At 53.5% G+C, this 27,640-nt stretch overlaps 6 protein-coding genes across 14 annotated transcripts; 2 read left to right on the forward strand and 4 right to left on the reverse strand.

Moving 5' to 3' along the window:
* The first annotated feature begins 467 nt into the window (after positions 1–467).
* Positions 468–3,202, forward strand: EGFL8 (EGF like domain multiple 8). 3 transcript variants are annotated; one of them, XM_090282157.1, is made up of 9 exons: positions 468–577; positions 1,104–1,235; positions 1,425–1,547; positions 1,651–1,763; positions 1,856–1,951; positions 2,049–2,219; positions 2,312–2,391; positions 2,473–2,626; positions 2,875–2,977. In XM_090282157.1, exons 2-9 carry the CDS (start codon positions 1,135–1,137, stop codon positions 2,919–2,921), a joined length of 885 nt encoding a protein of 294 aa, XP_090138283.1. In that variant the 5' UTR covers positions 468–577; positions 1,104–1,134; the 3' UTR covers positions 2,922–2,977. The 3 variants fall into 3 exon arrangements, with proteins under 3 accessions (XP_090138283.1, XP_090138285.1, XP_090138286.1); XM_090282159.1 differs by lacking the exon at positions 2,473–2,626 and having other exon boundaries at positions 2,875–3,202; XM_090282160.1 differs by lacking the exon at positions 1,425–1,547.
* Positions 3,127–10,341, reverse strand: AGPAT1 (1-acylglycerol-3-phosphate O-acyltransferase 1). 2 transcript variants are annotated; one of them, XM_090282162.1, is made up of 8 exons: positions 10,064–10,341; positions 6,932–7,014; positions 6,096–6,304; positions 5,736–5,869; positions 5,278–5,453; positions 5,027–5,122; positions 4,824–4,896; positions 3,127–4,329 (listed from the first exon to the last, which is right to left on the reverse strand). In XM_090282162.1, the coding sequence occupies exons 3-8, from the start codon at positions 6,293–6,295 to the stop codon at positions 4,145–4,147; spliced, it is 864 nt and encodes a 287-aa protein (XP_090138288.1). In that variant the 5' UTR covers positions 6,296–6,304; positions 6,932–7,014; positions 10,064–10,341; the 3' UTR covers positions 3,127–4,144. The 2 variants fall into 2 exon arrangements, with proteins under 2 accessions (XP_090138288.1, XP_090138287.1); XM_090282161.1 differs by lacking the exon at positions 6,932–7,014.
* Positions 10,342–12,490: 2,149 nt separating this feature from the next.
* RNF5 (ring finger protein 5) lies at positions 12,491–15,055 on the forward strand. Of its 2 annotated transcripts, XM_090282163.1 has the most exons (6): positions 12,491–12,903; positions 13,797–13,815; positions 13,909–14,021; positions 14,129–14,183; positions 14,260–14,377; positions 14,484–15,055. In XM_090282163.1, exons 1-6 carry the CDS (start codon positions 12,764–12,766, stop codon positions 14,579–14,581), a joined length of 543 nt encoding a protein of 180 aa, XP_090138289.1. In that variant the 5' UTR covers positions 12,491–12,763; the 3' UTR covers positions 14,582–15,055. The 2 variants fall into 2 exon arrangements, with proteins under 2 accessions (XP_090138289.1, XP_090138290.1); XM_090282164.1 differs by lacking the exon at positions 13,797–13,815 and having other exon boundaries at positions 12,838–12,903.
* A 173-nt stretch (positions 15,056–15,228) lies between these two features.
* AGER (advanced glycosylation end-product specific receptor) lies at positions 15,229–18,107 on the reverse strand. 3 transcript variants are annotated; one of them, XM_090282152.1, is made up of 11 exons: positions 17,979–18,107; positions 17,716–17,792; positions 17,437–17,629; positions 17,194–17,258; positions 16,994–17,081; positions 16,706–16,900; positions 16,487–16,623; positions 16,154–16,295; positions 15,851–15,877; positions 15,604–15,730; positions 15,229–15,492 (listed from the first exon to the last, which is right to left on the reverse strand). In XM_090282152.1, exons 1-11 carry the CDS (start codon positions 18,028–18,030, stop codon positions 15,393–15,395), a joined length of 1,203 nt encoding a protein of 400 aa, XP_090138278.1. In that variant the 5' UTR covers positions 18,031–18,107; the 3' UTR covers positions 15,229–15,392. The 3 variants fall into 3 exon arrangements, with proteins under 3 accessions (XP_090138278.1, XP_090138276.1, XP_090138277.1); XM_090282150.1 differs by having other exon boundaries at positions 17,716–17,822; positions 17,979–18,070; XM_090282151.1 differs by lacking the exon at positions 15,851–15,877 and having other exon boundaries at positions 17,716–17,822.
* A 425-nt stretch (positions 18,108–18,532) lies between these two features.
* Positions 18,533–23,539, reverse strand: PBX2 (PBX homeobox 2). The gene is made up of 9 exons (XM_090282153.1): positions 23,297–23,539; positions 22,344–22,417; positions 21,870–22,117; positions 21,583–21,773; positions 21,262–21,397; positions 21,000–21,153; positions 20,534–20,622; positions 20,323–20,409; positions 18,533–20,197 (listed from the first exon to the last, which is right to left on the reverse strand). Exons 1-9 carry the CDS (start codon positions 23,515–23,517, stop codon positions 20,105–20,107), a joined length of 1,293 nt encoding a protein of 430 aa, XP_090138279.1. The 5' UTR covers positions 23,518–23,539; the 3' UTR covers positions 18,533–20,104.
* Positions 23,540–24,391: 852 nt separating this feature from the next.
* GPSM3 (G protein signaling modulator 3) lies at positions 24,392–26,576 on the reverse strand. 3 transcript variants are annotated; one of them, XM_090282165.1, is made up of 5 exons: positions 26,537–26,576; positions 26,137–26,181; positions 25,831–25,930; positions 25,409–25,608; positions 24,392–25,166 (listed from the first exon to the last, which is right to left on the reverse strand). In XM_090282165.1, exons 2-5 carry the CDS (start codon positions 26,176–26,178, stop codon positions 25,029–25,031), a joined length of 480 nt encoding a protein of 159 aa, XP_090138291.1. In that variant the 5' UTR covers positions 26,179–26,181; positions 26,537–26,576; the 3' UTR covers positions 24,392–25,028. The 3 variants fall into 3 exon arrangements, with proteins under 3 accessions (XP_090138291.1, XP_090138293.1, XP_090138292.1); XM_090282167.1 differs by lacking the exon at positions 26,537–26,576 and having other exon boundaries at positions 26,137–26,511; XM_090282166.1 differs by lacking the exon at positions 26,537–26,576 and having other exon boundaries at positions 25,831–25,953; positions 26,137–26,449.
* Positions 26,577–27,640: the final 1,064 nt, after the last annotated feature.

A 27,640-nucleotide genomic window follows, 5' to 3' on the forward strand; every position in this document is an offset into this window, starting at 1 on the left:
GGTGGTGGCTGACTCAACAGTGCTCCCCGACCCCACCAGGCCCTAACAAATGTCATTAAGAAATGGGGTCAGTTTTCCTCTTAGTGCCCTGGGTTGCCTCCTTGCCCCTCTGTGATGACTTCCCCTTCTTCCTTTCCTAAGCTGATCTTGCCTCTTCTCCCATCATCTGACCCCACTTTGTTCTCTGCCAGCTTTCTCTCCCTGCTCCCTAGTTCTCCCCCACTCTGTGTTGGGTTTAAGGGGGAGACAAAGGCCAAGGCTACTGGTCGTGTTACATAGCCAGTAGCCTCTGCCAATTTGGGGGAGGGGGTCCAGAAATACGGAGCCTCAAGTTGGGAAGATACTTCTAGGGGGCCCTTTGTTGGGGTGGAAGGTAGTAGGATTTGGCCTCCACAGAGCAGACCAAGCTGGAGCTATGGGGGAAGCCTGTGGGAGGGAGCAGGAATGGGAGGGGGCGGGAATGGGAGGGCTCTGTGGCCCAGCCTCTCCTCTCTGCAGCAGCCCAGCCTACCAACCAGTCTGAGGTGTTGCTGCTGAGGCTGGTGGCCTGAAGTCTCCAGGAGAGAGGGAAAGGCAGGTGGGGAGAGAATGTCAATGGAAAAAGTGGGGGTCATTCAGAGCCTTAAAGTGTGAGATGGGGACATTGTCTGGGTAAGAGGTGTATGTGATGTTATGGGTGTTTGAGGATAGTAGGAATATGTTTAAGTTATGGAGTCTCCAGGTGTGTTGGGTTTGTGTGCAAGGAGGGAGGAGGTGTAGTGAATATCTGAGGTTTTAAAGGTAGAAAGATTAGGGTGGAAGAGGGCATGTTAGAGATTGGAGGGTCATGAGGGGAGGGTTAACTGTGTGCGTGGAAGGAAGGGAGGGAGTGTGTTGGGGTGTGAGCCTGTATGATGGTGCATGGACCATGGCATGCTAAAAGAAGGGTGCTGGTAGGTAAATGTGCCTGCAGGTGTTGGCAGTCCTGGTGACTACTGCAAGTGTATACAAATGAAATTACCTGTTACCCTTGGAGGGCACCAGCAGACTGCTTTGGAGGGGGCTAGAGCTGGTGAAGTTAATAGGGGAGGGAAGAGCCATTATTAATCTCTTCTTGCCTGCAGCCAGCAGGGCAGTCTGGAGTCCAGGAGAATCATGGGGTCCAGGGCTGAGCTGTGTACTGTCTTAGGCGGACTCTCATTCCTCCTCCTACTGATGTCAGGCGAAGGGTCCAAGGGTGGATCCCTCAAAGAAAGGTGACAACAGACGGGGCAGGGCCAGGCTGAGATCTTCAGGAAATCTTCTGGGGGTGGCAAAACAAAGATGTTTAGAATCGGGGTGGGGCTGTTGGACTGGGCTTCTGCCAGTCTAGAGGGATCTAGGACTCCAGGCTCCCCAGGGCCTGACGCACTCCATGTCTCCCACCTTCTCCCGCATGGGTGCAGTGAGGGAGTCTGCTCCAAGCAGACACTGGTGGTCCCGCTGCGTTACAACGAGTCCTACAGCCAACCAGTGTATAAGCCCTACCTTACCCTGTGTGCTGGAATGCGCGTCTGCAGCATGTACAGGTGAGGGGCGGAGAGCTTGGATTCCAGAGTCTTTCAAAAGGAACCCCAAGAACCCCAACCAGGATCCATATGCCAGGGTCCACAGTCGGACACTGTGTTCCAGGACCACGTACCGCGTGACGTGGCGGGAGGTGAGGCGGGAGGTGCAGCAGACGCATGCCGTGTGCTGCCAGGGCTGGAAGAAGAGGCATCCAGGGGCGCTCACCTGTGATGAAGGTGAGGCTGGCTCTTCCTGGGCCTCAGGGAGGTGAACCCTGGGGGCTGGGAGCCCGCCGCCCCATTCCTAACAGCTCTTCCTGCGCCCGCAGCCATCTGTGCTAAGCCCTGCCTGAACCGAGGCGTCTGCATTCGGCCTGACCAGTGCGAGTGCGCCCCCGGCTGGGGTGGGAAGCACTGTCACGTGGGTGAGTCGGCTCACCCTCCCCCATGGTGGCGCGGGGCCTTCCCTGGCCCCCAGGCACCGCCCCAACCCCTCAGGCCCCTCTTCTTTCCGGTAACTAGATGTGGATGAATGTAGAACTAGCGTCACTCTCTGCTCACACAGTTGCCTAAACACAGCAGGCAGCTTCATCTGTGGCTGCCCGCACAACCTGGTGCTGGGCCCGGACAGGCGCACCTGCGCAGAGGGGCCCCCAGAGCCTCCAACTAGTGCCAGCATCTTTAGTGTGGCGGGTGAGTGGCGAGCGTGTGGGCCGTGGGAAGGGCCGGGCCGGGCCGGGCCGGTGGCCGGGCTTGGGCAGTGGTCACGCTCTCCTTTGTCCCAGTGCGGGAAGCAGAACAGGATGAGCGCGCCTTGAAGCGGGAGATTCGTGAGCTGCGAGGGCGCCTGGAACGGCTGGAGCAGGTGAGCCTGGGTTCCTGGAGCCGAACCCGTTGGGCTGGGCCGCCCCATCCCTAACACCCTGAAGCGTCTCTTCCTTTGTAGTGGGCCGGTCAGGCTGGGGCCTGGGTCCGGGCGGTGCTGCCCATGCCTCCGGAAGAACTGCAGGCGGAACAGGTGGCAGAGCTGTGGGGCTGGGGCGACAGGATAGAATCTCTCAGCGACCAGGTGCTGCTGCTGGAGGAGAGGCTAGGCGCCTGTGAGTCCTCTTGCCGCTCTTTGCTGGAACCCGCACCCCCCAGCTGCCCCCAGCTTTACCCAGTTCAATTTCTTTCCCCCAAACCGACCCCAGATAACCACACCTCACCATCCTTTCTGGCACGATCCCCAACCTGGTGGTTTCACTTATTGTTGGGTGAGAATGTCAGTGTCCAGTTCTCGCACCTACTTCATCCAGGCTGGAGGCAGTCCCCAATCAAGTCTGCCTGTCTCCTTGTCATTAACCAGGCTCCTGTGAGGACAATAGCCTGGACCCAGGCCCCCAACAGCCGTGATGAGGAACCTCTGCAGAGCCACTGCCCCCTAATTGATACAGAAACTGGACCCACTGTAGTCCTTTGGGATTTGCCATTTGGGGGGCAGTAGATAAGGTAATCTGCTGACAAGAGATAATGTCTTGGTGGGCCCCTGAGTCTTCCAGCTGGGGCAGATTGCCTGGGGGGTGGGAACAACTTCAACTCAAGAAACACAGCTAGAGTGTCCAGATCTCTCAATCTTTATTCTGGTTCCTTGCTGTTATCCAGATAATTAATAAAAACCAATTACACAAAACTAAGTCCCACCCTCTCCTTTTGCTCCCAGCCCTCCTGTTGTGGGCACAGGTCAGGGATAGGAGGCAGGAAGTGGCTAATGCCATAGGCAGGAAATGAAAACTGGCTCTGAGGGGGAAACCTCAAAAGAAAGAAATAAATTAAAAGCCATTCCCTCCAGCCAGGGTTCAGTGCCGCCCCCCCCCCCCCCCCAACGCCAGCCCTCCAGGGAGCAGTGAATACAGCACTTGCTGCTGGATGCCTCTTGCCCCTTCTCTGGTTAGAATGGTACAGCAGGGCTGAAGGGGATGGATGGGGCCAGGACCACAGAAAAAAATGTATGGCGGGAAGCTGAAATGTGAAGACCAAACTGGCATCCAGAAGGGTGCTGCTCACTCCTGGGCTCCTGGGCATGGGCAGGGATGAGACCTCTGAGAAGAGTCCAGCCTCCACTGAAAGGAGGCTCCACGGGAAGGAGGGTGAAGGTGCTGAGGAGTATTCCCAGGAGGAGCCTGGGAGGAGTGTTCCAGGCACAGCAGGAGGAGTCCTCCTCACAAACAGATGAATCCACTGAATCTATGGATGTGGGGGTGGGGAAATGTTCCACAGAATGGATGAGTCCACTGGCCAATGTGGGGTGGAGAGAGACCACAAAGGAAGAAGGTCCACTGGGGACAGAATGGAGTGCTCCCATTTGTGTGTAGGCTGAGCCACTGAATATGAGGGGGAGGCAACTGTCCCATGGACATGATGGCACAGGAGGTGGGTAGGGGTCAGAGTGGAGACTGCACCAAGGCAAGAAAGTCCATGGGGGAAGCTGGGGTGGCAGAGACATTCACTTCAGAAGCTGAAGATTCCAAAGAGGACATGAAGTGGGGAGAGGGTAAACGAGGAGGGCTTGGCCCTGCTTCAGAACCCACTGGGCTGGCAGGTGTGTGGAGGAAGATGGGGATAGATGGAAGGGGAGCTCAGAGCCGGGCCTCGCCCACTCCTCCAGGCTTCTTCAGATAGTCACCACCACCCCTGCCATCAGTGGAGATTTCCCGGAAAACAGTGAGCATGGAGTGCCGGACTCTGTCAGCCAGAGCTGGGACGTCATCTGGTGTTAGCCCTTCTGTGGGCACTGGGGGCAGCACTCGGACCTGACATCGCCCTAGGAGGGGGATGAGCACAGTTAGGACCTATCTGCCCAGGCCTTTGCCCACAGCTTGGGCTCAGTTTCTGAGCTCTCAACCTACTCCCGTCCTCAACCTTTTAGTGCTCGTCCTTTAACCCTGGACAACTGACCCCTGCTTGCCAGATGCTACCTGTTCCTCGTGGCTCTCCTGCATTAAAGCCTTCTTCAAAATCCAGTTCAGACATGGGACCCTTCCAGCCCTCACTGTCTAGGTTTATCATTTTCTGATAAGTGTTACAGCTTTGCACACACAAGCCTTACATTTCCTGTGGGACAGCAATGGCCTCTCTTGGAGGAACCAAATGTTACCTATCTGGCAGGGTACGGTGGGTTTTTAATAAATACTTATTGGCCGATGATCCTACGGACATCTCAGCTCTGACAGGCTGATCCTGCTTTATAGAGACATCCCTCAGCATCTGCCATGACCTTTCTGGCCCCCCACCTACAGATCTGCTCAGAGGCCTCACCCGAAGTGAAGCGACGCTCCTTTTTGCAGTAGAAGTCTTGATAGGAGGACATGACGATGGGGACAATGGGAACCTGGGGAAGGGGAAAAGTGATCAGCCCATGGCTCTCTCCTGAGACCCCCCAAGACAAGCCTCTGCCAGAGAGGAAGGGATAGTGGGGGGCTGGGGCTGGTGCTCAGCAGCAGAGAAGAGGTAGTAATCACCTGGGCCTGCACTGCAAGGTGGAAGGCACCGCGTTTGAAGGGCAGCATGGAGCCATTGTGGTTTCTTGTGCCCTCAGGAAAAACCCAGACCCGCACCTGGGGAATAAAGGAGGGTCAAGGAAGATATACACATATGGAGGGGTCACAAAATCGTGATGCTGTAATGGGACTTCTGAGGCCCCTTGGCCCTGAATATGAGTTTATTTACAACTATTCTACTTTATACTCCCCATATGCCCAGGGTGACTCACATCCTGGGTGAGCAGGGTCTGGGCAACCTCAGACATGACACTGATGGCGTCCCCAGTGCGCTTCCGGTCGATGAAGATGACTCCAGCCAGCCAACAGGCCAGCCCAGCAGAGCCGGCCCATAGTAGCTCCCGCTTGGCAATGGGCACACATCGGCTAGGCAGTACCTCCATCATTCCTAGGCAGAGGTGGGGATGGGGTGAGCATCAGAATGGAGGCAGCTCACCTCACACAGGTCTATTAGGGCCTGGATAGAAAGGAAGAGGGAGACTGGGGTGCAGGGCCAAGGAAGCCCCGAACGGAGGGAAGGGTAACTAAAGGTCTACCGCCCTGCTTATGAGGGAAAGAAGGCCACGTCCCAGATGAGGGGGGAGTTGAGCAACTCCAAGAGAGAAGATTCTGGGAAAGGTTCCAGGAGGAAGGGCATGGCTAGGGCAGGTGTGTTCTCTGAGGGTCTCACCAAGCAGGTCAAGGGAGCTCTGGTGGTTGGAGACGACGACGTAGGGCTGTGAGGGAGGGAAGTGGTGAGCCCCTCGCACTTCCACTCGGATCCCATACAGGTATTTGATGTGGAGCAGCATCAGACGCAGTATCCTATGGGGTGTCACAGCAAGCGGTTTCAGTAGGATCCACCAACATCCACCTGCACGCCTCAGCTCCCTTCTACCCTCCCCCTCCCCCCTTTCTGGGTATCTTTGCAGTCCTCTCCCCTTCCTTGTCCTGGGCTCTCTGTCTCTCCTACACACACCCCAGGCCCTCCCCATCACTGCTCACTTCCGACCCTTAGGCTCCCTCATCATCTAACACCCCTGGCCCTTACTTCATGTTCTCAACATTGCGTCCTCGCACAGCACACACAGGGATGGCGAGCACAGCCAGGAAGAGGATCCAGCCATTGTAGAAGGCCATTTTGAAGAAGTACTTGGCACTGGGGCTACAGAACCACAGGGTGGGCAGCAGGAAGAGCAGCAACAGGCAGAGCAGCAGCAGCACCGTCCATGCCCCTGGCCACAGCTCCATTCTGGTCACCTGCAGGGATGGGGCAAGGGACAATGGGCCTGATTCCTTGAGCAGGTGGGTCATATGAGGCAGAGAAAGCAGGAGATACAGGGTGGGGCCAGGGGTCCCATTGCAACCCACCCAGGAAGCCTCTCTAGGATGGAGGCAGTGGGGAGCTTGGGACTGGTCTCCCACACCTCTCTGAAGGCTCCAGATATCTTCAGATACACAAGAGACATAAGACACGTACATCCACAAGTCACAGGGACAAAACAAGGAAAGGTAACATTGGCAGCTGGTAAGGGTCCTGTAAGGGTTTGCGCCTGGGCTGTCCAATCCAGCAGCCACCAGCCACATACGGCTACTGAGCACTTGAAATGTGGCCTAGTCCTAGCTGAGATGTGCTAGAAATGTAAAATACACATCAGATCTCAAAAACTTTGAATGAAAACTTTTTATATTGAGTACATTTCAAAATTACAAACTTTTGGGTTCAAAAGGATATTCAAATTAATTTCACCCTCTTATTTTTTAACAAAAAGTTAAAATTTGTGGCTTGCATTATATTTGGGTTAGACAGGGCTGGTCTATATGTTGTATTAAACCACAAATTTTACATTTTATAGGAAACGGGCCCAGTGAGGTTAAATAACTTACCTGAGTTGATATGGTTCCCAAGAGGCACTTTCTAGCTTCAGCCTAAGCAGCGTGTGCCCTTAACTACTCAATCACACTGCCGCCTGTATGCATATACATAGGTGCACACATAGCAGATACAGTGGAAGTCACAAAACACCCACAAACATTCTCAAGGGCTGACTGGCAAAAATGAAGGCTGTCACTAGGCAAACACAGACACACAAAGACTAACTGGTTCACACACATACACACAAATTTATAATCACACCCAGTGAAAGATGAAAGATTGGAAATGCATAACTAGAAAAATCCCTCTCCACCCAGGCAACCTCCCTTGTTCCAGATAAAGCCATGGACATACCAGTAACTATATTCATCAATCCTCCACAGACAGGCAAGGAAATCCCACCACTCCTTCCCTCCCTTCCAGAGATACCAGGGGCAGTCTGGTCAGGCAGGTACAGAGTAAGGCCTTACCAAGTGAAAAAAAGAGCAGAGAGTAAAAGGGACATCACGCCACCTTCCCTGGGAAAGGAAAGAGCTTAGGAGGAAGATGGGCAGGCACCCAGAACCTGCCTAGGCTCTTCCTTCTTCCTCCACTCTGCTGCCTCACTTCTGGGTGCAGGATCACAATTCACAAGAACGTTGTTCAGGCAAATACTATCAAGGCCAAAGACACACCTTTCCAATGACAGGAAGGACTGTGCTCAAAGGAAAGCCTATTGCCAAGAGCAAAGGTACAGGCAATAGAGGAAATAGGAATCTCTGCCTGCTCTAACTAAAATGGTAGGCTTTGGAGCTGCTCCATTCCACTGCCCCTACATGTTTTTTTTGTGTTTTTTTTTTTTTTTTTTAATGTTTTTTATTGATTATATTGTTACAACAGTTCCAATTTTCTCCCCCTTGTTCCCCTACATGTTTGGAACAACATTTCTCCCCTGGACTATGCAATAGGCTCCTAACTCTTCTCCAATTCCTCTTTCACATGAAAATCAGATTTTCCTGTAAAACAAATCTGGGCATATCCCTGTCTTGCCTGAAGGCCCTTCTTGACAAGTTGACTTCTGTTTACATCTTCGGACATATGCCCACAAATGCCTCTTTACCCCAAACTGCTTTACTTTAGTTCCTAAGACACACCATGATCTTTCAGGCTTCTGTGCCATGAATATGTTGTTCCTTTTGACTGGAATGCCCTTCCACTTCCTTCACCTGCCTCACTTAGCTCAGTGTCCAGGCCTGACTTTTCATTACACTTTTATCTTAATCACTGGTTCTCAAAGCGTAGAAATGCAACTTCTTGGACCTCAACACAGATCTTCTGGATCAGAAACTCTGGATGTTGGGCCCATTAATCTGTATTTTAACAAGCCTTCCAGGTGAGTTTGAGAGCTACTTATCTTAACACCCCTGTGTATAACTGCTCACTGGCATTTTTGTTTCCCTCTCTAGTCTATGAGCAGCTTGAGAACAGGGACTCTGTCTTATCCCCAATGCCCACGACAGAATGAGGCAGAGGACTCATAAACATTTGTTGAACAGATCATCATTGCTTCTTGGCCTTTTGACTAAGATCAAGCGAACAGATCATAAGGTTGTATACATACTCACACAACCATAATTAAGGACAGAGACGACAGTTCTGAACGTACGATAGCTACCCTCTTGAGGACTAGTAACTATGAAAAGTTACTGAGAAAGCAGTGAGCACACCAAGACTAACAGTAACTTACTCTGAATATATACATTTGATACCTGGCCACAGTAAGAATGACAATCAAGATGGTACATACCATTGTACACACAAGAGAAACATACATAATGGGGATTAACATGCCATGGGGAAAGATGCTGCTGTCATCAAATACATGCCAACAGTGCAGAGTTAGGGACAGATAATGTGCATGGCAATGATGACCCTATGGCATGTACTGAGCTCCACAAACACAGGCCGGAGAGGTCAGCAAGGTAAGGCATGGTTCTTTGGGGAGATGGAGGCCGAGTTACCCTCTCTAATAAGTAATATTAAGTGTCCTCACAAACACAGGCCGGAGAGGTCAGCAAGGTAAGGCATGGTTCTTTGGGGAGATGGAGGCCGAGTTACCCTCTCTAATAAGTAATATTAAGTGTCCTCTCTGGAGAAGAAATATCCAAGGATTTATAAACACAATGGAGTGCCAAATGAGTTAATGAGCACATGGCTCCCAAGATATACTGCCATTAAAATTAAGAAATAAATAGTATGTGTAACCATAAGTACACATGCTTTGGACATGTCACATCGGTGTATCATGCAAAGGGGCATGCATATGTGCAGAGTGAACCCTGACTGGGCTCACAAAAAAAGCATGTGCTAGTCAGATAAGCCATGGGTCCCACACATGAAGATTGCTGTACATGGTGGGACCATGGACAGAACATGTGAGTGCAAGAAAACAAGGTATAATCTCTACATGCTAAAGTAAACATGCAGAAAAAATAAAATGTGCAAGAAACATGAAACCAACAGTAGATGCAATATGTATATGAAAACTAACACACTTGCATATGTCAAGACTAGATGTGAGACACAGACGTAAGATATGAGAATGAGCAACTCTGATGCAAAATAACACTATTTCTCCACAGCCCATGGATAGCATTGGACAACCTAGCTGCACACAAGCAATTAATTATGTCAAAGGCACACAGACTCAACACAGAAAACATGGCCCCCCACAAGGCATGAGTGTCAGTAAGGGTCTAGCAGTGCAGAAAGCCACTAAAAAACAAGAGGCCCTGTGCCTAGATGGAAACAGATGTGTCTGGGGGCATTCCTAGGAAGCAAATTCTGCTGGGGGAAGAAGGGCAATAAACCGCTTCCTCCCAGTCACAACCCCCAAGAGTCAAGTGGGGCCAAAGGGCAAGGAAAGGAATTGAGGAAGGTGCAGGAATTCCCTCTCCAGGATTCCCTGTACACACCCCGTTCCCAACTCACAGGGTCTCCACCTCTCCTCCCTCTTGTCTCTTCCATCCTTTCTCCCTCTCAGGCCCCCTCTCCCCAGTCGGCTCTCATCCTTTTCCCAGCAACCCTCTCCCCAGTCCGCCCTCCCAGACCCAATCTCTTTCCCACCCTCCCCCGTCCTCCTCCCATCCCTTTCCTGCCCCCACCTCAGTGGGGAGGGGGGTTAAGAAGGTGGCCCCCTCCCCAGCCAGGCTTCGGCAGCGGTGGTGGTGGGTGGCTGTGTCTCTGCCTCGGTCAGGGTGTCGGTGCCAAGGGGGCGATTGGATTTGGGGGTATCCTAGCCCCGGCCGATGAAGGGGAGGTGAGAGTGGGAGTCTGGGCCCATAGCGGTCGGAATGGTGGGGGCTTGTCCCCCCAGCTCCCTCCCTCCCTTCCTGCTGTCTCTGAGGACTGGAACTGCCGCTATCCTCCCCCACCCCTCCCTTACGCCTGCTGGTTTCCGGGGCTGGTCAGGAAGTAGGGGGCGGTGATGGGCAGCCTGTTTGGCCAATCGCCTCCCAGGCACCTAGGTTTCCCCCCCACCCCCCAATCTACCAGTTTCCTCTAGCTACCTCCGCTCTGAGAGAGCTGAGCTCTGCCTGTCTGTCTTTTGGCTGCGGCTGCATCTTTTTTCTGCCTGTGTGTTTTGGCTGCGGCTGCATCTTTTTTACTCCATAAAACTCCTTTTCAGCAAACATGAGTTGTGTGTTCCTCCGTGCTGTATTCCTTTCTTGGCCCATTTCTTCTTCTCAGTCTTAGTTCTCCTTTTGTCACTTTTTATTGGTTTCTTCCTTTCTCAGCTCCCATATCTGCTGCTGCTTATTCCCTCCAACTCTTCTCCAAGACCCCCTTTCCTGTCCCCCATTCAATTCCAAATATTTATCAAGTACCTACTCTATATACCAAGTACTAAGTCTTCACCTCTTTTTGTCCCTTCAGGGCTCAATCTCAACTCACCCTCCAGCCCTCTAGTCTGGTCCCTGCCCTTTGTCCCCTCACTACCTCTCAGCAGTCCAACTCCCCCCGCCCCCTGCCTCTTTAAAGAGAAAGGATACTCTCGGGCCGTCTCCCTGCCCGTCTTTCCTTGCTCTTTAACCTCAGCACTTTTTCTAGCGCCTTCCTATCAGTTTCCTTACTTAACCCAAACTGAGAAAACCCCTCTCCCCAACACAGAAGCTCAGTGCATGTATTCTTACAATGGAAATTGGGCATTAGGGGTGCTTTCTTGGGGGAAAAAAAGTGAGGAAGAATGCTGATTCCTCTGGGTTAAGCATCCCTCCTTAATTTTGTAGCCATGTGTCTGGCTCTATCTCCAGCCCGTGCTCCCCTTACTCCTATTACCTCTTTACCAGGATCATACCTCACTACTTCTTCCTTTACCTCTTCTTCTCAATAACTTTTCCCTTAAACCTCTACAGAACTCCTGAATCCTAACCTCCCCTTGCTTTTTTATCAGGTGGTTGCTTGACTGCCCTCTGCCCGTGACTGCCCCGCCCCAACACACCTTTGCCTTTTTACACGCCCCGAGGAAGATGTAAAGAGCACTGGTAGTGGGAGGAGTGTTACCTAGTTCTGCTCCTCGGCCCACAATGAGTCACTGACTGAAGAACAAAGGCCCAAACTCGTAAGAAAGTCCCAAGCTCTGAAGGAGCTTGCCTAAGTCCCAGTGGTCCAGCCCATTAGGAAGACCCCAGTTTTCTAGGACATTTTCCAAGAAGGAAGGGGCGGGACTAATCCCATTTCGCAGCGGATCGTTTTAAAAAGGGGCGGGCCTTGCCTTTTCTGCATCCACTTGCAAAGGGGTGGTGCTAGGCCTTTTCTGCTGTTAAGGTTTAAAAAGGAGTCGAGGTCAATTCTGTTCTACGGGTCATTTAAGAGAGATGGGCTTTTAGTTCTGTTCTGTAAGTCACCTAAAGAGGAGCGGGCTGAGTCGTCCAGCTGAGGGAGGTGGGCTAACACCAGCGCCGGAGATCGATGCTCGCACCATCCAAACGTCGGGCTAACCCCAGTTCTCCCTTCTTCACTAAGAGGGAGGGGCGGACCACAATTCTGCTCTCTACGTCACCGAAGGAGACCGGAGCCATTTTGAACCCAGCGACCCTAATATTTGCCCTCTTTTTGGGGGTCTCCGTCTTCTTTTCTGATCTTGGCCAATTAGAGGCGAAAGAAACTAACTAGTCAGGAGAGAGGGACCATACCCGGATGAGGCTGAGCCGAGCCCTCTGACCCCGCCAAATCCAACCAATTGTAGAACAGTCACCATGGCGACAAGATAGCGGTTAAGGGGTGAGGCCAGAGAATGCTCCACCCGCAGAGGATTGGTCCACCACTTCCCGCCGCCTGCTGCACACGCGCATTTTACCTAACTACCATTTTTCCGTCGAGTTCTAGCCAATCAATTGCTTTGAAGCCATAAACTCCAAAGTCCAATAGAAATCCGAACATTCTGTGAAAGCGGAAGTGAAGGAAAGAAAGGGGCTTTATGGGCGAGGTCTATGTAGTCCCGAACCAATTGCTTTTGGCCTTTGGATATGACTGACAGCTACCTAGGCGAATAAAGCCTTCCCTGGCCCGACGACAGGACGTGTGGCGTTGTCTCCAGTTTGGCTTCGCATACTGATTGCGACTGTATAAGCCAATAGTCATTGTGCGAAGAACAGGACAGCGCTAACTTCTTTCTCCCTCCGCCTCTGGACCAATCCTTTCTTTTGAATCGTGTGATTGGCAGGGGGTCAGACCAATCGTGATTAAAAAACCTTGAAGCCTCCCCAACGATCGGGAACAGGAGGCGGTTTCTCGTTTGTTGGGGCTTGTATATGTGTGTTTGCGGGGACTAAGAGGTTCTTGGGGGCGAAACTCAACCGGCCATGGCAGGAGCGGAGGAAGAGGACGGGGGCCCCGAAGGGACAAACCGCGAGCGGGGCGGGACGGGCGCGACCTTCGAATGTAATATATGTCTGGAGACCGCTCAGGAAGCTGTGATCAGTGTGTGTGGCCACCTGTACTGGTGAGAATCGGGAAGGGGGCGAAAGGAGTGGGGCTCACCTCCATATGGAGGAGGCTGGGGGGATCATACGATCATACGGATAATCTGAAGGCACATCCCCATAGGTGAGCCCCGAAGAGGGGGACATGTCTTTTGGGGTACTTGTTGGGGGCAGAGTCATGTCTGTACAGACAAGACCTGTAGATGGTAGGAGCTGGGGCGTCTGTTGTGTTAAAGAGGAAGTGGAGTGGGAGGGTGGGTATCGCACACCTGCACAGGTGAGACCCTAGCCACCTTACTTCAGAGAAAGGAGGGGTCTTAGCTGTGTAGGTGGAAACGGATTAGACTCAAAAGATAGGGGAGGCATTAGTTGAGTGGAGGAGACCTGGAATGTGGGATCACATTCAGGTGAGATATGGCAAGGTGTGGCATGCCCTGGGAACAAGAACACTTGGAGGGACAGTCTTGAGGATTGAAAGGATTATGAGAACAGGGACTTTATTGGGCTTGGAAGAAAGGAAAAGGAGTAGTCAGGGAGAATGCTCGTTAGGGGGTTTGGTTTGGGAGTAATGGGGGCAAGGATAGGGCTGGGACTGAAACAGGAGATCCGGAAAGGAGCGGTTGAAGAGAACTGGAAATTAAGTCAAAAGGAGAACGGAGGGGATGAGGGAGTGTGTGTGCTTTGGGGGAGAGGAGAAGGTTGAGCATTTTGAAGACAGATGAAGCTTTAGGTGTTGGAAGGTCAGAAAAGCAGGAAGGCCAAGTTGGCTGCCATGGTAGAGATGGCGGAAAATATGAAAAGAAACAGCTGGTAATTACCTGGGAATTAGGTGTGAGGTGGGACTCTGAGGTCGGGTCTGTGTCTGTCTTTCCTGTGGCTAGTTTGACCTTTTTCTCCCCCCTCCCCCATCCAGTTGGCCCTGTCTTCATCAGGTGCGTACTCAGAGATGAAGAGGGAAATGGGGGAGGTCTGAGGAGCTGGAAGACCGTGCTGTGTACTGGAAACCAATTCATTTTTACCCCCAGTGGCTGGAGACGCGGCCAGAGCGGCAAGAGTGCCCAGTGTGTAAAGCTGGGATCAGCAGAGAAAAGGTTGTCCCTCTTTATGGGCGAGGGAGCCAGAAGCCCCAGGATCCCAGGTGAGAGAAAGGAGAGTGTTCAGGGAAGGTGGAAGACTTCCTCTCTAGTGGTGGGGTGTGGAAGTGGAGAAAACAATTCCTGTTGATGCCCCTCTTCTCTTCCTCAGATTGAAAACTCCACCTCGCCCCCAGGGCCAGCGACCAGCTCCAGAGAGCAGAGGGGTGAGTCTTGTCTGATTGTACTCCTTCTTTGCTAAAGACTTGCCTAGCCCCACTCTGACTTTATCTACCTCCTTAGGGATTCCAGCCATTTGGCGATATCGGGGGCTTTCACTTCTCATTTGGTGTTGGTGCTTTTCCCTTTGGATTTTTCACCACAGTCTTCAATACCCATGAGCCATTCCGCCGGGGTGCAGGTAAGAGCCTTCCCTCAATCCCTACCAGGGAGCCCTCTGAATCCCCTCAGGCCCCTTCCTGGCGCTGGAGTGGATGCTTCTATCACAGCTTTTATTTCTCCTGCAGGTGTGGATCTGGGACAGGGTCACCCGGCCTCCAGCTGGCAGGACTCCCTCTTCCTGTTTCTTGCCATTTTCTTCTTTTTCTGGCTGCTGAGTATTTGAGCTGTGTCTCCTTTCTGCCCACCTCCAGCCAGAGGAGAATCAGTATTGGGGGTCCCTGCCGACCCTTCCTTACTCCTGGGCTCTCCCCCGAGCCCCTCCATTCCTGTTGGCTGAGGCCAACCCGGCCACTCTCCAGGAAGGTGGGAGGAGTGACATCTGTGCATGGGATGAGAGAAGCATCTGCTCTGAACTGCGCACTCTTACTCGGTAGCAGCGTACCTCCCACCCCTGGGAGGGGAGGACGGACTGAAGAGAAAGTCTGTTTCTCCTCTCTCCTCATCCTTTGCTTTCCCCCACATTTCTTGATTTGATGTTGAAAGATGGGCAAGGCTCCCTTTGACTCTCCCCCACTTTCCCCTTGTTGTTTTAATTTAAATTTTCTCTCCCCAGTGTCTAATATGGGTTCTGGTTTTAAATGCTTCCTTTCCCTCACTACCTCCTTTAATACAAATTCAATAAACAAGGTGAGATGTATTGACGGGAACTGTGCCCACCTTTGTCCTTTCCCCCTTCCTTCCCAGACAGGACCATCTCCCCACTTTGAGATGTTTCGTGTGGTGTGGGGAAGCACGCAGATGAGCCCCTCTCCTTCCAGGCTCTCAGGGGTGCAGAAAGTGAGGGCATCACACACACAAGAGCAAAGGGGGCAAGATGTGTCAGGTGTTTACTCATCACTATTCATGGGAAGCTCTGGTTGTGGAAGAAAGTTTGGCAAGGTGGGTAGAGGTTATACAAGGGAGAACTGGTCTGGGGCCAAAACAGTGTGGGGAAAAGAAAAGGGAGCTGAGGGATGGGGGTGGCTCTGGGTTCCTCAAGGCCCCTCTGCACTTCTCTCAGTTGCCTCGGGCTCCTCCGACTGATTCAGCTCTGCACGCTCTTCCTCCTCCTCCTCATGGTTTTCTGGGGCCTTCCTGGGGAGGAGGATTGGGGAGAATTCTGCACATGGGTCCTAGCACTTCCACTACCCCTCTCCTTGCTGCCCAGAAGCCCCAAGTCTGAGGTGTCCGGCTGCCTCCACTCACCTCTCCTCTCCTCGGCGCCGACGCCTTTGCCACATGATGACTCCAATGAGCAGGGCTGCTGCCCCCAGGCTTCCGAGTATCCCCAGGGCCAGGGCTAGAGTCCCCAGTCCAGGCCCTCCCACAGAGCCTGTAGAGAAATAGGGAGGATTGAGGGCACAGCCCCACTATTCATGATTCCTTTCTTGCTGACCATTTCCCTAGTCATGTTGGGGTCTGTCTGCTTCTCTGACTTTATCCAACTCCTTACCTGCAGTTGGCCCCTCCTCACCTGTTTCTGTAAGACAAATTCAAAGCAAGTCAGAAAGGAAAGCTGCAGGTTGGGAGAGAACTATTTAGTGGGAGCCCCAGTGAAGTCTTCGCTTTCTTCAGTTTAGAGGGAAAGGGGACAAGCTGGGCTGCTCTCTTGGTAGGGTTTGGGTGGGGCAGCTGAGGTCTGAGTATGGGTGCACTGAGGGTAGGGTGGGGTGGCGGCTCTTGGGGACAATGCCAGAATGGGGTAGGTAACTGGAGCCTGCACAGGGTCCCTGGGATGTAGGGGAGGCCTCCTCACCTACGATGCTGATGCTGACGGCACGGCTTTCCTGGGGCCTGTGGCTGGGATGGGTGACCACACAGCTATAGGCTCCTTGATCCTGAGGCCCTACCTCAGTGAGGAGCAGCACTGGGCTTGGGGGATGGGGAAGGGGCATGCCCTGGGTTGGGGAAGGGGAACAGGAGGCTGTTACAACTCCTGTTCATACATGCCATGCTCCTGACTGTCTCCACATTCTCAGACACCCTGTTTTCCTCTCTAGCTCCTTGCCTCCCTCTCTCCGTGAGCTCCCTGACCCCTAATTGCCAATTATGTGTCTTTACCTCCCAGACCCCTCCCCGCGTCACTCACATCCTTGATCCAGTGGATTTGAGGAGGGGGCTGGGTGGGAGCTTCACAGGTCAGGGTCACGGTACCACCAAGAGCTACTGCTCCACCTTCTGGCTCCACCACCAATTGGACTTCCTCCAGAGGCACAGGCTCTGGGGCTGGGAAGGGGCATGAGGCTGTGTGTGATCCTAGTGTCCATACTTTCAGAATGTACTCACCCGAGCTTGGAGCCCTCCCCACCTCTGTGCTCGCCCCAGACACTGAGCTTGATGGGGGCTGTGTGCAGGGCTCGGCGCCGGGGAAGGCCAGGGCTGAAGCTACAGGAGAAGGTAGGGTGGGGTGCTCCTCCCCAGGTTGGGGTCACCATCAGCTCCGACTGGAGTGTGAAAAGCCCTGTCTCAGGGTGTCTCCTGGTCTCTTCTTTCACAGACACTCCTATGGTGGAGGAAGGAGAAGGCAGGTATCCCAGGGTGTGTGGGAGAGAGGGATCAGAAAAAAGGCAGTAGGAGAAGGGACCTTAAGACTCACCTTTGCCATCAGGTATCAGAGGTTTCCCATCTAAGTGCCATCTAAGAGTCCCTGCAGGGTAGCCCCCCTCAGACACACAAGTCCCCACCTGGGGAAAGAGTGACCTCATCATCTTTGAAAATAAGAGACTCCGTACACACATACCCAGCTATACTCCGCCCGTTCTCAGATCACTTTGTCCTCCCCATTTCTTCCACTACCTTATTGGGGACACCAGCCTTGAGTTCAGAAGCAGGAGCAACAATTTCTGGCTTCCCAGGAATCTCTGAAGGAGGGGAAATTCCAATCAGATGCTGGGGCTTTGAAGATTCTCATACCCCAGTGTGGGAATGGGGTAGCAGAAGTCAAGAGGTCTATACACCAGGGCCAAGGAGTCAGGGACTGGGATTAAAGGCTTTCTTTAAATGAGAGGTGAGCCTTGCGGATGGCCCTGGAACCCTTACGGTAGACTCGGACTTGGTAGTTGGACTTGGTCTCCTTTCCCTTCCTGCTCATTGCCCGGCACTGGAAAGTTCCCTCATCCTGGATCCCGATGGCCGGCAGGAAGAGGGAGCCATTGGGGAGGACTCGAGCCACACTCTCCCAGGGGTCTCCCTGAAGAGACACGACCTTCCAAGCTTCTGTCCGGCCTGTGTTCTGGGAACAGAGGAGAGGGGTCTAAACAGTGCAGGCTTTTTGGGAAAGACCTGAGGTGGGGAGGCTACAACAGGAGCCCCACTTACCAGTTTCCATTCCAGCTGCTGGGGTGGTTTCCTGGGAGCGCCCTTACACTTCAGCACCAGTGGGTTCCCAATCCGGACTGTGAGATTTTGACCACTTACCACTGTCCCTGGGAGACAGCACCAAGGTGGAGGGGGCCAGCAGGGAGATGGGGCTGAGAAAACTAGCACAGCATGGGCAAGGGAGCTGGAAAGAGCAGTGCCCAGGCTCTGGGAAAGTTCTGGGGAGGGGCAGTGCCTTCTACAGGCGAGGGGGAGTGGCTCACCCCACAGACTCAGGACCAGCACCCAGGCTCCAGCTGCTTCCCTTGCTGCCATCCTGCCTCCTGTCCAGGCTCCTGGCTCTGTCCTTCTCTCACTGAGGTGACCACAGCCCTAGGTGGGGCTGTACCCTCTCCCCTGCCCCCATCTCCCCGTCCTGTCCTGGCACAGGGAATGCTAGGAATTTATGACTCTTGGACAAGAGTCCTTCAGATACTAGGAGAAACAATTATCACCCCACCCCTGGGCACTGCCACATCCATGGGGGTGGGGAGTACCCTTCCTAGGGTCTCTCATGTCCTTAGGACCCCCAATCTGTTCCATCAGCCTGTTGAGGACTACCTGGTGGACCACTGGAGCTCCACTTGAGGAAGGAAGCATGGTTGCCAGGCAACATGGTTCAGGCCAGGCTGATTCCCATGGAAAGGAGGCAAAGCTGAAACATGGGGCCCAGGTGTTGAGCACAAGGCTAGGGGGCTTGGGGAAAGCCCTTTTGGGGTTTTATGAGAAAATCTTTTCCTGGGGTTCCTCGTGTTTTTGAAAATAATTCTCAACTAAACCCAGGGGTAAAAGAAATTTATTTAAAACTGATTTATTTTTTCTGTGAAACTACAAGTTTACAAGTGAGGAGAGAACTGCCCACGCCCGTACCTCCCACGCCCGGCCCCCCCACCAGTCCCAACCTGCCCTCAGTCCTGCCCGGATCTTTGATAGGTGGGTTTCATAGCGACAGAATCTTGTGAAATCCTTATGATGTTTGAGGGCTTCTGGGCCAAAGATGGGGCAGCAATGATTTTACTTCACCTCCATACCTGGCTTTTTGCAATCTCCCTCCTCTCTCCACCCTCATGATTTTGGACTGAGGGGGGAAAAAACAAAATCTCATATCTGGGGAGATTGAGGGAGATAAATACACAAGCACCCCAACCCATTGCTTTGGAATAACCCCCTCCCCATTTTTCCTCTCCAATCTGCAAATAAACAAAAATAATAAAACTTATTTTAAAGACATGTCATAGAGGAAGATGGCATTTCCTTAAAATTACTGCATCTAGCCCTGCCCAAGGGCTGTGGGAAAAGGGAGGATAGGCCAGCCACAACAAGCCCCCGACAGCCTCTTCACCAACTGTAGCTGGAAGCTGCCTGAGCAAGCAAAGAACTGGGATTTACAAGCAAAGGAGAATACTTAAGTGATTTTAGGGGGGCAGGCTTGGTGCCCTGCTAAATGTACTCCCTGATGGATAGGACTGGAGCCAGATGGGCCTTTTTACCAGTTCTGTGTTCCCCTTTCTCTTATCATGACCCTTTGGCTATCCCCCCTAATATGGGAAAGCAAGAAATTAAAGAGAAAAATCAATATATTTATAAAAATACCTACTTCCCCAAACTAAAATAAAGATTAAGAACCAGAACAATCAAAAACCAAAAACCAAACAAATAATAGATCCCAGGGTTTTTCTTTCCTTAAAAAAAAAAAAAAAGTTCAACCCCAAAACCCAGTCAACAATTCCCTAAAGTAGCAGAAACTCCCTCCGAGGTAGATATCTGAGTCAGACACTCTCGTCCACCGAGCTATTCTATTGGTTTAAGATGAGCTGCATATGAGGTAATAAAGCTGTCTGGAGGGGCAAGGGGTGGGAGGCAAGGGGGCATGGCCCAGGTCCTCTGTCCAGAAGTTGTCTCCATTTTTGGCACCTCTGGTAGGTAGGGCAAGGCTGGCAGCCTCCACAGATCCCAGAGCAGATAACAGGTTGGGGAGGGAGAGTGGGTGAAACCAGAGAGAGAGAGAGGAGGAGAGAATAGTTGTATATGTGTATATGAATGCGAGAAAGGGATCTTAAAAATAGGATTCTAGGTGTGTGTTTAAGAAATGGGGAGAGAAAAAGACTGAAAAAAAAAGGAAAAAAGGGGGAGACAGACCCTACTTTCCCCTTAGGGGATCCCATTCTCCTTGCCATGTAGGCAATACCCCCAGCACTGAGTCTGGTGGGGGAGGGGATGACCCCATTTGCCCTTCTCTGTCTTGTGCTTCTCTTGTGTCTGGGGTTTGTCCTCTGGATGCCTTCAATGCCTTTGTCCTCTTCAGGAGTCACCTCATGAGCCCCCACCCCTGTGGCCCTGAGGGGTGAGTTCAGTTGGAAGTGTCAGAATGAACACTCCCTGGTTCCTCTGTTGGGGATGTCACGGAGGATGGGGTCACAGCCTCCTGCCAGCCGCCATTTGCCTGGAAAAAGACAGGAATAGTTGGGGTAGGGCTCTGAAACCCCGTGTGGGGGACAACACTGCCAGGGAAAAGGCCTTCCTGTCCAGGTGAGAGTGGAGAAAGGGGGGCTTCAGGGATCCACTCACCCTCATTTCCCGAGGGCTGTACATCTGGCCTCCCCCGAGGTTATCCCCATAGCCCCCTGGCCCCATTGAGTGTCGGAGTGATTCCACCTGTGGCCGGCAAAAGAGGGTATGACACAATGAGAAGCCTCAAAAAAAAAAAAAAGTCTTGTATCCTGAAGGGACGGAAAACTGACTCTGGAAAACCTTACTAAGGGGAGGTATGCCATCTCACCTGGGAAGCAGAGTACGAATCTCCATTGAGCCCGGGCATCCCCAGAAACATATCTCCGGATCCTGAGAGACTGAAAGAGCCTCCAGAGCCTTGGGAGAACAGAGAGGGAATTAGGGAAATGTATAACAATAGCCTCTGATGGCAGACAGGAGACACACCATAACTCTTTCCAAAAAGCCCTCTGAACTAGCTTTGGGAGTGTGCCACTGTGCACAAATTATCCACATGACAACACTGCAACACCCAGAAGGATCAGACTGTTTTCAAGCCTCCCCTGGCTACCTGCTGGAAGAGAGGCAAGGTGTAACTTGGCTGGAGTGGCCTCCTCACCCTGACATCCTCACCCCATCTCAGCTTGATCTCTCTCACCCTCAAAAGCCCTTACTCTAGGACCTTGCCTAGATAGGAAATGGGAACAAAAGCAGGAAGTGTGCAAAACAGCCAGCCAGGTGGCAGCGGGATCCACCTGCAGAGGAAGGGGGTGTTGGGGAGCTGGTGCGGCTGTGGCCCCCCTGGGTGACTGACACGGCAGTCTTGACAGCATAGATATTTGCCTCCTCTTGGAACTTTCCAATATTTTTCTTATAGCGAATCCGCTTGTTGCCAAACCAGTTGGAGACCTATGGGGTGTTGGGCAGAAAAGAGGGTCAGTTGGAAACCTTTCCCTCTGCATGACCTTGAATCAGTAGGATCAGAGAGGTTTTTGCCAGAAAACTCCTCCCCAATACCTGAGATACAGTGATTCCACACTTCTTGGCGAGCTCCTCTTTAGCCTCCTCACTAGGATACGGGTTACTCAGGTGGGAGTAGAAATACTCATTTAGGACCTCAGTGGCCTGTTTGCTGAAGTTACGGCGTTTTCGTCTACAGAGGAGGGAGTAGGGTGGTGAGGAGGACACTGTGGTCCCAGCAGGGCCTCCATGTTGCCTAATTCCAGAAGGGGCCATTGTTGTGGAGTTTGGTGTTGTGCAACTTGGTGGCCCAGGGGCTTGGGAGAAGGATGGGAAGGAGCCTAGTGCTGGGGGTAGGCCCGGGCCCCTGGGCCCCACCTGGCATCCAGGAATCGGGAACGCAGGATCATGACGGCCTCACAGGTGCTCTGCTTGAGCTGCATCTGGATGGCACTGAACTTTCGATGGATGATGCTCACCATACGCTCCATCTCCTTGGGTGCCACTGGCCGCGTGCGGCTCTGCTCCCTCAGCAGGTTCATGACATGGGTCGTGAACTCGTTACATGCCTGCAGTGGGGCCGGAAGGGTCTGAGGAGAAGCCCTTTGGCCTTGGGACTCCCCCCAAAGAATCTCCCTCCACCCACTCCAGCCTCCTCTCCTCACCTGCTCATACTTCTCCAGCTCTGAGTGGTAGATATGGCGAATCTGGGCAAGTTTGCTGCGATAGTCTGAGTGTTCGATGGAGTTGTCGGGGGACACGCCACCCCCGGAAGCTGCAGCGGCTGCAGCTGCTGCCGCTGAGCCCCCCCCTTTCTCAGGCCCAGCCACACCCTCTGCCAGAAGCATATTGTCCAAGCGCATCAGCTGGGGGTCCACTGGCTCCTCCTCCTGGGAGCTTCGAATGCTGAGGCCTAGTGTGTGGGTGAGTGGACTTAAGAGACCAGGGGCCCCCACACCCAGTTCTCAGCCCTCCATGTGCCTCCTGGAGACCCAAACTTCTTTGGTTCTCTAATCCCCCTGGCAACCTCCTTGACCCCCACTTTCCTCAGTGCCCCAAGCTGTCAAACTCTTGGCCTGTGTCTATACTGAACAGGATTCTATCCCAGGAGTTGAGAAATCAGAGGGGGACCCACATACCGGTTTTCTCCTTGATTTCACACAGGACACTAAAGAGAGCGGGCTTCATTCGGTGGCAGTTTAGGGCATGTTTCCTTGGGAGGGACGGGAGAGAAAAGTTGTGCTACAAACAGGCAGGTGGGGACCATAAGGGTGAGGAGCCTGGCAACAAGAAACGTAAAAATGTGGAGCTAGGAGTGGAATGGATTTGGGGGTTCTTGGGAAGAGTTGAGCTCTGAGTGTGGAGATGCGGGGAAGCTGCTTGGCTGCAGGCCACAGAGGGAAGGCAGAGGCAGCTGACTAAAGGCCTCTGTGGGCAGGCTGGGGGCTGCAGGAGATGGTCTAGAAGGGTGCAGAGGACGACTTTGAGGGTGACTGCAGATATGAGGGTGACTAGGTAGATTTCAGAAGATAGATGGAGACTGGGGAGAAAAGTCAAGAGTTTGACGTGCCAGAGAGGTTAGGAGTGCCAAGCTAAAGTAGGGAGATCAGCAGAGATGTGTGTGGAGGGTCCTGGAACTTAGCAGGGTTGAAGGATGGGTGAGGACCCTTGGAGGCTGGGCCATGGTGGAGAGGAGTGGTAGGAACTCTGAGGAGGGGTGTGGAGGTCCCCAGGTCTGCAGAGGAGGGGGTGGGCGGGGTGGAGAGTTAGGGGAGAAGACAGCAGAGCCGTTTCTTAGTTCAGGAGCCAGAAGGGGGCTATGGAGATGGAAGGATGTTCCAGGGCTGTGTAGGGGGGTCAGTGAGAGGTTAGGAAAGGGCGATGGGACCACCTTAAGTTCCCCTCTTTAAGGTTTCAGGGCCTAGGGGTGCAGGAAGGTTATCTCTGGGCTTCGGGGAGTAAGGAGAGAAGAGAGCTGTAGGATCCTGGAGCGGTCCTGGAGTTGGGGGCGGGGGGCACGGTCCCAGAAGACTCAGATTGTGAATGGGGCTTCTGCTGGGTCTGTGTGGGGTCCCGGGGTGGGGGCACTCACTTGGCCTGGGCCTCGTCCAGGCTCTGGTCGGTGATGGTCATTATCTGCTGCAGAATGTCCCCGATGTCTTGCTTCCCTCGGCCTCCCGGGACCCCCCCGCTACTCCCACTGGGGTCTCCGCCACCGGGAGGCTCGCCAGGGCCCCCAGGCTCCCCACCCACCAATCCTAGGCCCCCCCGGCCCCCGCCTGGAGGGGGCGGCCCCAGCAGACGCTCGTCCATAGTTGGGGGGGGCCGGAGGCCCCCACCCTTCTCCACCCCTCCCCCCGCCTTGTTACTTCCCCCCAAAACTCGCTGGGGCCGCTACTCCCTCCGCTCCAAACCCCGCCCGTCTCCCCCTCTCTCGGCTCCCCCGAGGGTTCACCCCGGCCCTGAAGGGAGACCTAGGGTACCGGCTGGGCCCCCCACAGGAGACCCCGGCCCCCGGCGGCGGAGAAAATGGAGCCGGGGAAAGGGAGGGAGGGAGGGAGGGAGAGAGAGAGGGAGAGAGAGAGAGAGAGAGACAGAGAGAGAGGCCCAAGCGGGGGTGTGTGTGAGAGAGGGAGGAGGGAGAAAGGGGGAGCGAGCGAGGGAGGCTGGGGGAGGGGAGGCGGAGAGGAAGAGGAGGGGAGAAGAGAGGAGAAACTGGGAGGAGCTGGGGGCGGAGAGAGACACAGAGGAACTGAAACCTAGTGGAGGAGGGGAGAAGAGAGGGGACGCGGGGAGGATACTAAGCCAACGGAGGAAAGATGGGACGGCCCCGGGGCAGGACTTCTGCAGCCTCAGATGGGGGCATGTTGGGGCGGGGGTCCTGCTACCAGGGTTCTGAATTGGGGATTTAGGTGATCTGGACTCCGGCTGCTGAAATCCTGGGTTCACAGACAGCTCAGTTCATATTTCTTGTTCTAATGACTACTCTCCCTGTTCTACTTAATTAAAATCAGGAGAGGGGGCGGGGGGGGGCGTAATTAGGAAGGTCTCCAGCCGCTGCTTAATAAGCCAGTAATTAACCAGCCAGGGAGGGGAGCTGGCCTCTGGCCAGACTGGGGAGAGAGGCAGCCTCAGGCCCCGCTGCCCTACCTTTCGCCCGCCCGCAGCCCCAGATATCAGTCTTCAGTCCAGAGGGGAATGACATTTATTCATACAACCGAAACATCAGACAGGCGCAGAGCAGCAGTGGAGAGGGAGGGTGGGCAGGGCCGTGTCCATTCACAGCCTGTAGGTCCCCTAGTCCCGGGGTTGGGAGATGGTGGTTGTGGGGGAGGGAGAATAGTCTTACCACTTGGCTGTGCCCACCCTCCCTTTCTTCTTTTTGGGTAAGTGGGTGGAACTGTCCATCAGGTCACAATCTTAGGAAATTGGCCTTTTCTTGGGAATTGGAGGCCTGAACCCTCAGATCCTGACTAGTGGCTTGACTACTGGGGAAGTCCTCCTAGCTCAGGACCAAGACTCCAAGCCACTTCCTGAGATATGAGCAGTGATGGGGTGTCCTTTGGTGGCTGGGATCCTCTCAGTGTCTCAAGCTCCCTTGTACCCAGGAAGGAACTTATAAATGACTATACTACCTTGACTATTCCCAGGGTTTGAGGACTTCACCCCCTTCAATTCCCAGGGAGTGTGAATAAGGGCAATGAATATTGAGATTTCTGCTGGGTCCAGTCTTTGGTGTACCTGCCAAGCAGGGTTGAGGGCATGTGGGGGCTGCCCATCCTTGAGCCTCAGGAGTGCAGAGGGGCTGGTGGATGGCTCAAGTCTCAGCACCCATGTGTGGGGGGCTGGGACCTTTGTTCCTCCATTCTACCCCCACCCTGAACTCTCAGCAGCAATTCCAGGAGCTCCTGCCCCCCTGGGGGTAGGGGGGGCTCTGACCGCTGGGCTTCCATTCGCTGGCACTGGAGGAATGGAGGGAGGGCAGGGTGTTGGTGAGACTCTAAGAGGAGCAGGCCTTGAAAGGAGCCAGGGCTGGTTTGAGGGGCATGTGAGGGTAATAGAGGGACTAGGGCCTGGGGAGGGGGCAGATACAGATACCTGGGGAGAAAGAGGGGTAAAGCCCCAAAGAGAACAGGGCCAAGATACCAGGATACCTGGATCTTGCCTCCTGGGTGTGTGTGTGTGTGGCAGGGAGGTGTCTCACCTGGTGACTGAGGATGGTGCTGTAGAGCTGTTCTCTGTCCTCAAGAGTCCAGGCTGGGGCTGGGGCTAGATTTGGGATATTGTGGGGGGCTTGGAAGGTGGCCCTCTGCTCCTCTAGGCGACGGGACTGAGTCTTAGCTACCAGGTCCAGAAGGAGCTCAGTCTGCAGGGAGAGCAGGGAGGCCGAGCGGGGTCCCAGGGCTGAGAGAGGAGGGGGAGGGCTCAGAGAAGTTGGCAGGGGGTTGGGATGGGGACAGGGACAGACAGGGTGAGGTGATTAGGGACTGGTGCTCAGAGGTAAGGGGATGCAATGGGGAGTCCAGAGGAGGTGGGGAAAGGGCCCATGATGGAGTGGACCCTGGTAACAGGATCAGGAAAGATGTGGGCACCAGGTCAGGAAGCTCCCTGGGTGGGTGGGGGTACCTGTGAGGCGGGTCCCTGGAGGAGGGGATGGAGGAGCAGATCGCCAAGGCCGAGTGGTGGTGTTCACAGGGGGCCAGCTGTGCTCATCCTGATGGGGGACCTGATGCCGGGACATCCATTCCACTCAAGCAGGGGAGGGGTGGGCAGGGGGCTAGGTCAGCGGCCTGTTTTCTCTGTGTCTCCGTACCTGTCCCAGTGTGCCCAAGCCCTTCCAGGTCCCCTGGGTCCACTATCACTGGTCTCTGCTCAGGTCCTCTCACCTCCCTTTCCTCCAGGGTCAGCCTCCCCCACCGGGTGCCAGCTCACCTGCTCACCATCCTCTTCTTCCTGGGGTCTCTCAGCCTCCATCCCCTGGAGGGGAGAAACCAACGGGGGAGGGGTATCTAGGATTTGAGGAGGGCCAGAACCCCACGTTCCTGAGGGGAGTGGGGGCTGGAAGGGGTGGGGTGAGCAGGGGGCGAGCAGGGGGATGGATGTCTGGGTACTAAGCAGGAAGCTGGGTTCCTGGTCAGCCCCCCCATGGGCCCCGCCCATCTCTGTCAACTTCCTCCAGTTCTCTTTTCCCACCCAAACTGCTTGCTCAACCTCTCTCCCCCAAGGGGAGCACAGAGACTGCAAAAAACTCTTCCAGCAACAGTGGAGGGGTTTTTCCAAGGTGGGCAAAAACTTGGCTTTCTCATCTCCAGGGCCTCAGTAGCCGCCCCACCCCTCAGTTCTGCTCTTTCCCCTCCTCCCCTTCAGCTCTGTCAACACAGGAACTAGCTACACAGGAAGTGGTTTCACTCCCCAGAACTCTCGCCGTCCAGGTCCTTCCTCTCCCTAAGATGGAACCTGACACGGGATTCAGCCTCCCCTGCTCCCATGCCTTATTGAGATTGGGACATGCATGGTTCCAGTGGGAAGCAGGACTTAGATCCAGGGATGTCAGGCCCTCAAACATATACATATACCCCTAGCACTGGGTCCAACACACACAGAGTGTTCAATAAATGTGTTGAGTAATTCCTGCCCTTTAGGTGCTTGGTTTATTCAGCAGCTAAGAAATGCACTAAATGTGAGGCATGGGTCAGGGATGACTTTCCTCTGGTCATGAACGAGGGATATAGGAATGAAAAAGGGAGAGGACCATGTCCCTGGCTTGGTCTTTGTTCTGTGCTGATCAGGATGGCTGGCACCAAGGTGGAAACACTACAAATAAGACACTTGGGACCTCTACATGGAAACCTGTCATAGGGGGTTCACAGGTGAGTGACTTCAAACACAATGTGACGAAGAGCTCTGGTTCTGCCACTTAATGCCTTGCAATCGTGGCCAAACAAAATCTGTGCCTCAGTTTCTAAGAGTAAAATTGAATTTTAGTAGACCTAATAGTTGATGTGAGGAATAAACGTGATAAAGTATTTGGCATAGTGAATGCTCAATAAATGGTAGTTATTGCAAGGCATACCTCAAAGATAATGTGGGTTTGGTTTCAGACCACCACAATAAAGTGCTTATCACAATCAAGTGACATGTTTTGGTTTCCCAGTGCATATGTTTACAACTACAGTAGTCCCTTATTGTGGCCTCACTGTATCGCGGGATTTTTAAAAATATTATATTTAATTATTTATCATGGATTTTTCACTCTATCGCGGGATTTTGAGGTACTGTATACATATGTTGTTAAAGTTACGTAGGTTTAAGCGTTTAGAATAAATGTAAGGGTCCTACTTTGCGGGGTGTGTGTGTCTAGAACATAATATGTGTGATAAGTGAGGGAATACTGTATCGTCGTCGGCAGCCGTCCGTCCTGAGAGACGATGGTGTA

Source organism: Furipterus horrens, unplaced genomic scaffold, assembly GCF_987537825.1.
Source record: "Furipterus horrens unplaced genomic scaffold, mFurHor1.1.pri manual_scaffold_6, whole genome shotgun sequence".
NCBI classification, from domain to species: Eukaryota; Metazoa; Chordata; class Mammalia; order Chiroptera; family Furipteridae; genus Furipterus; species Furipterus horrens.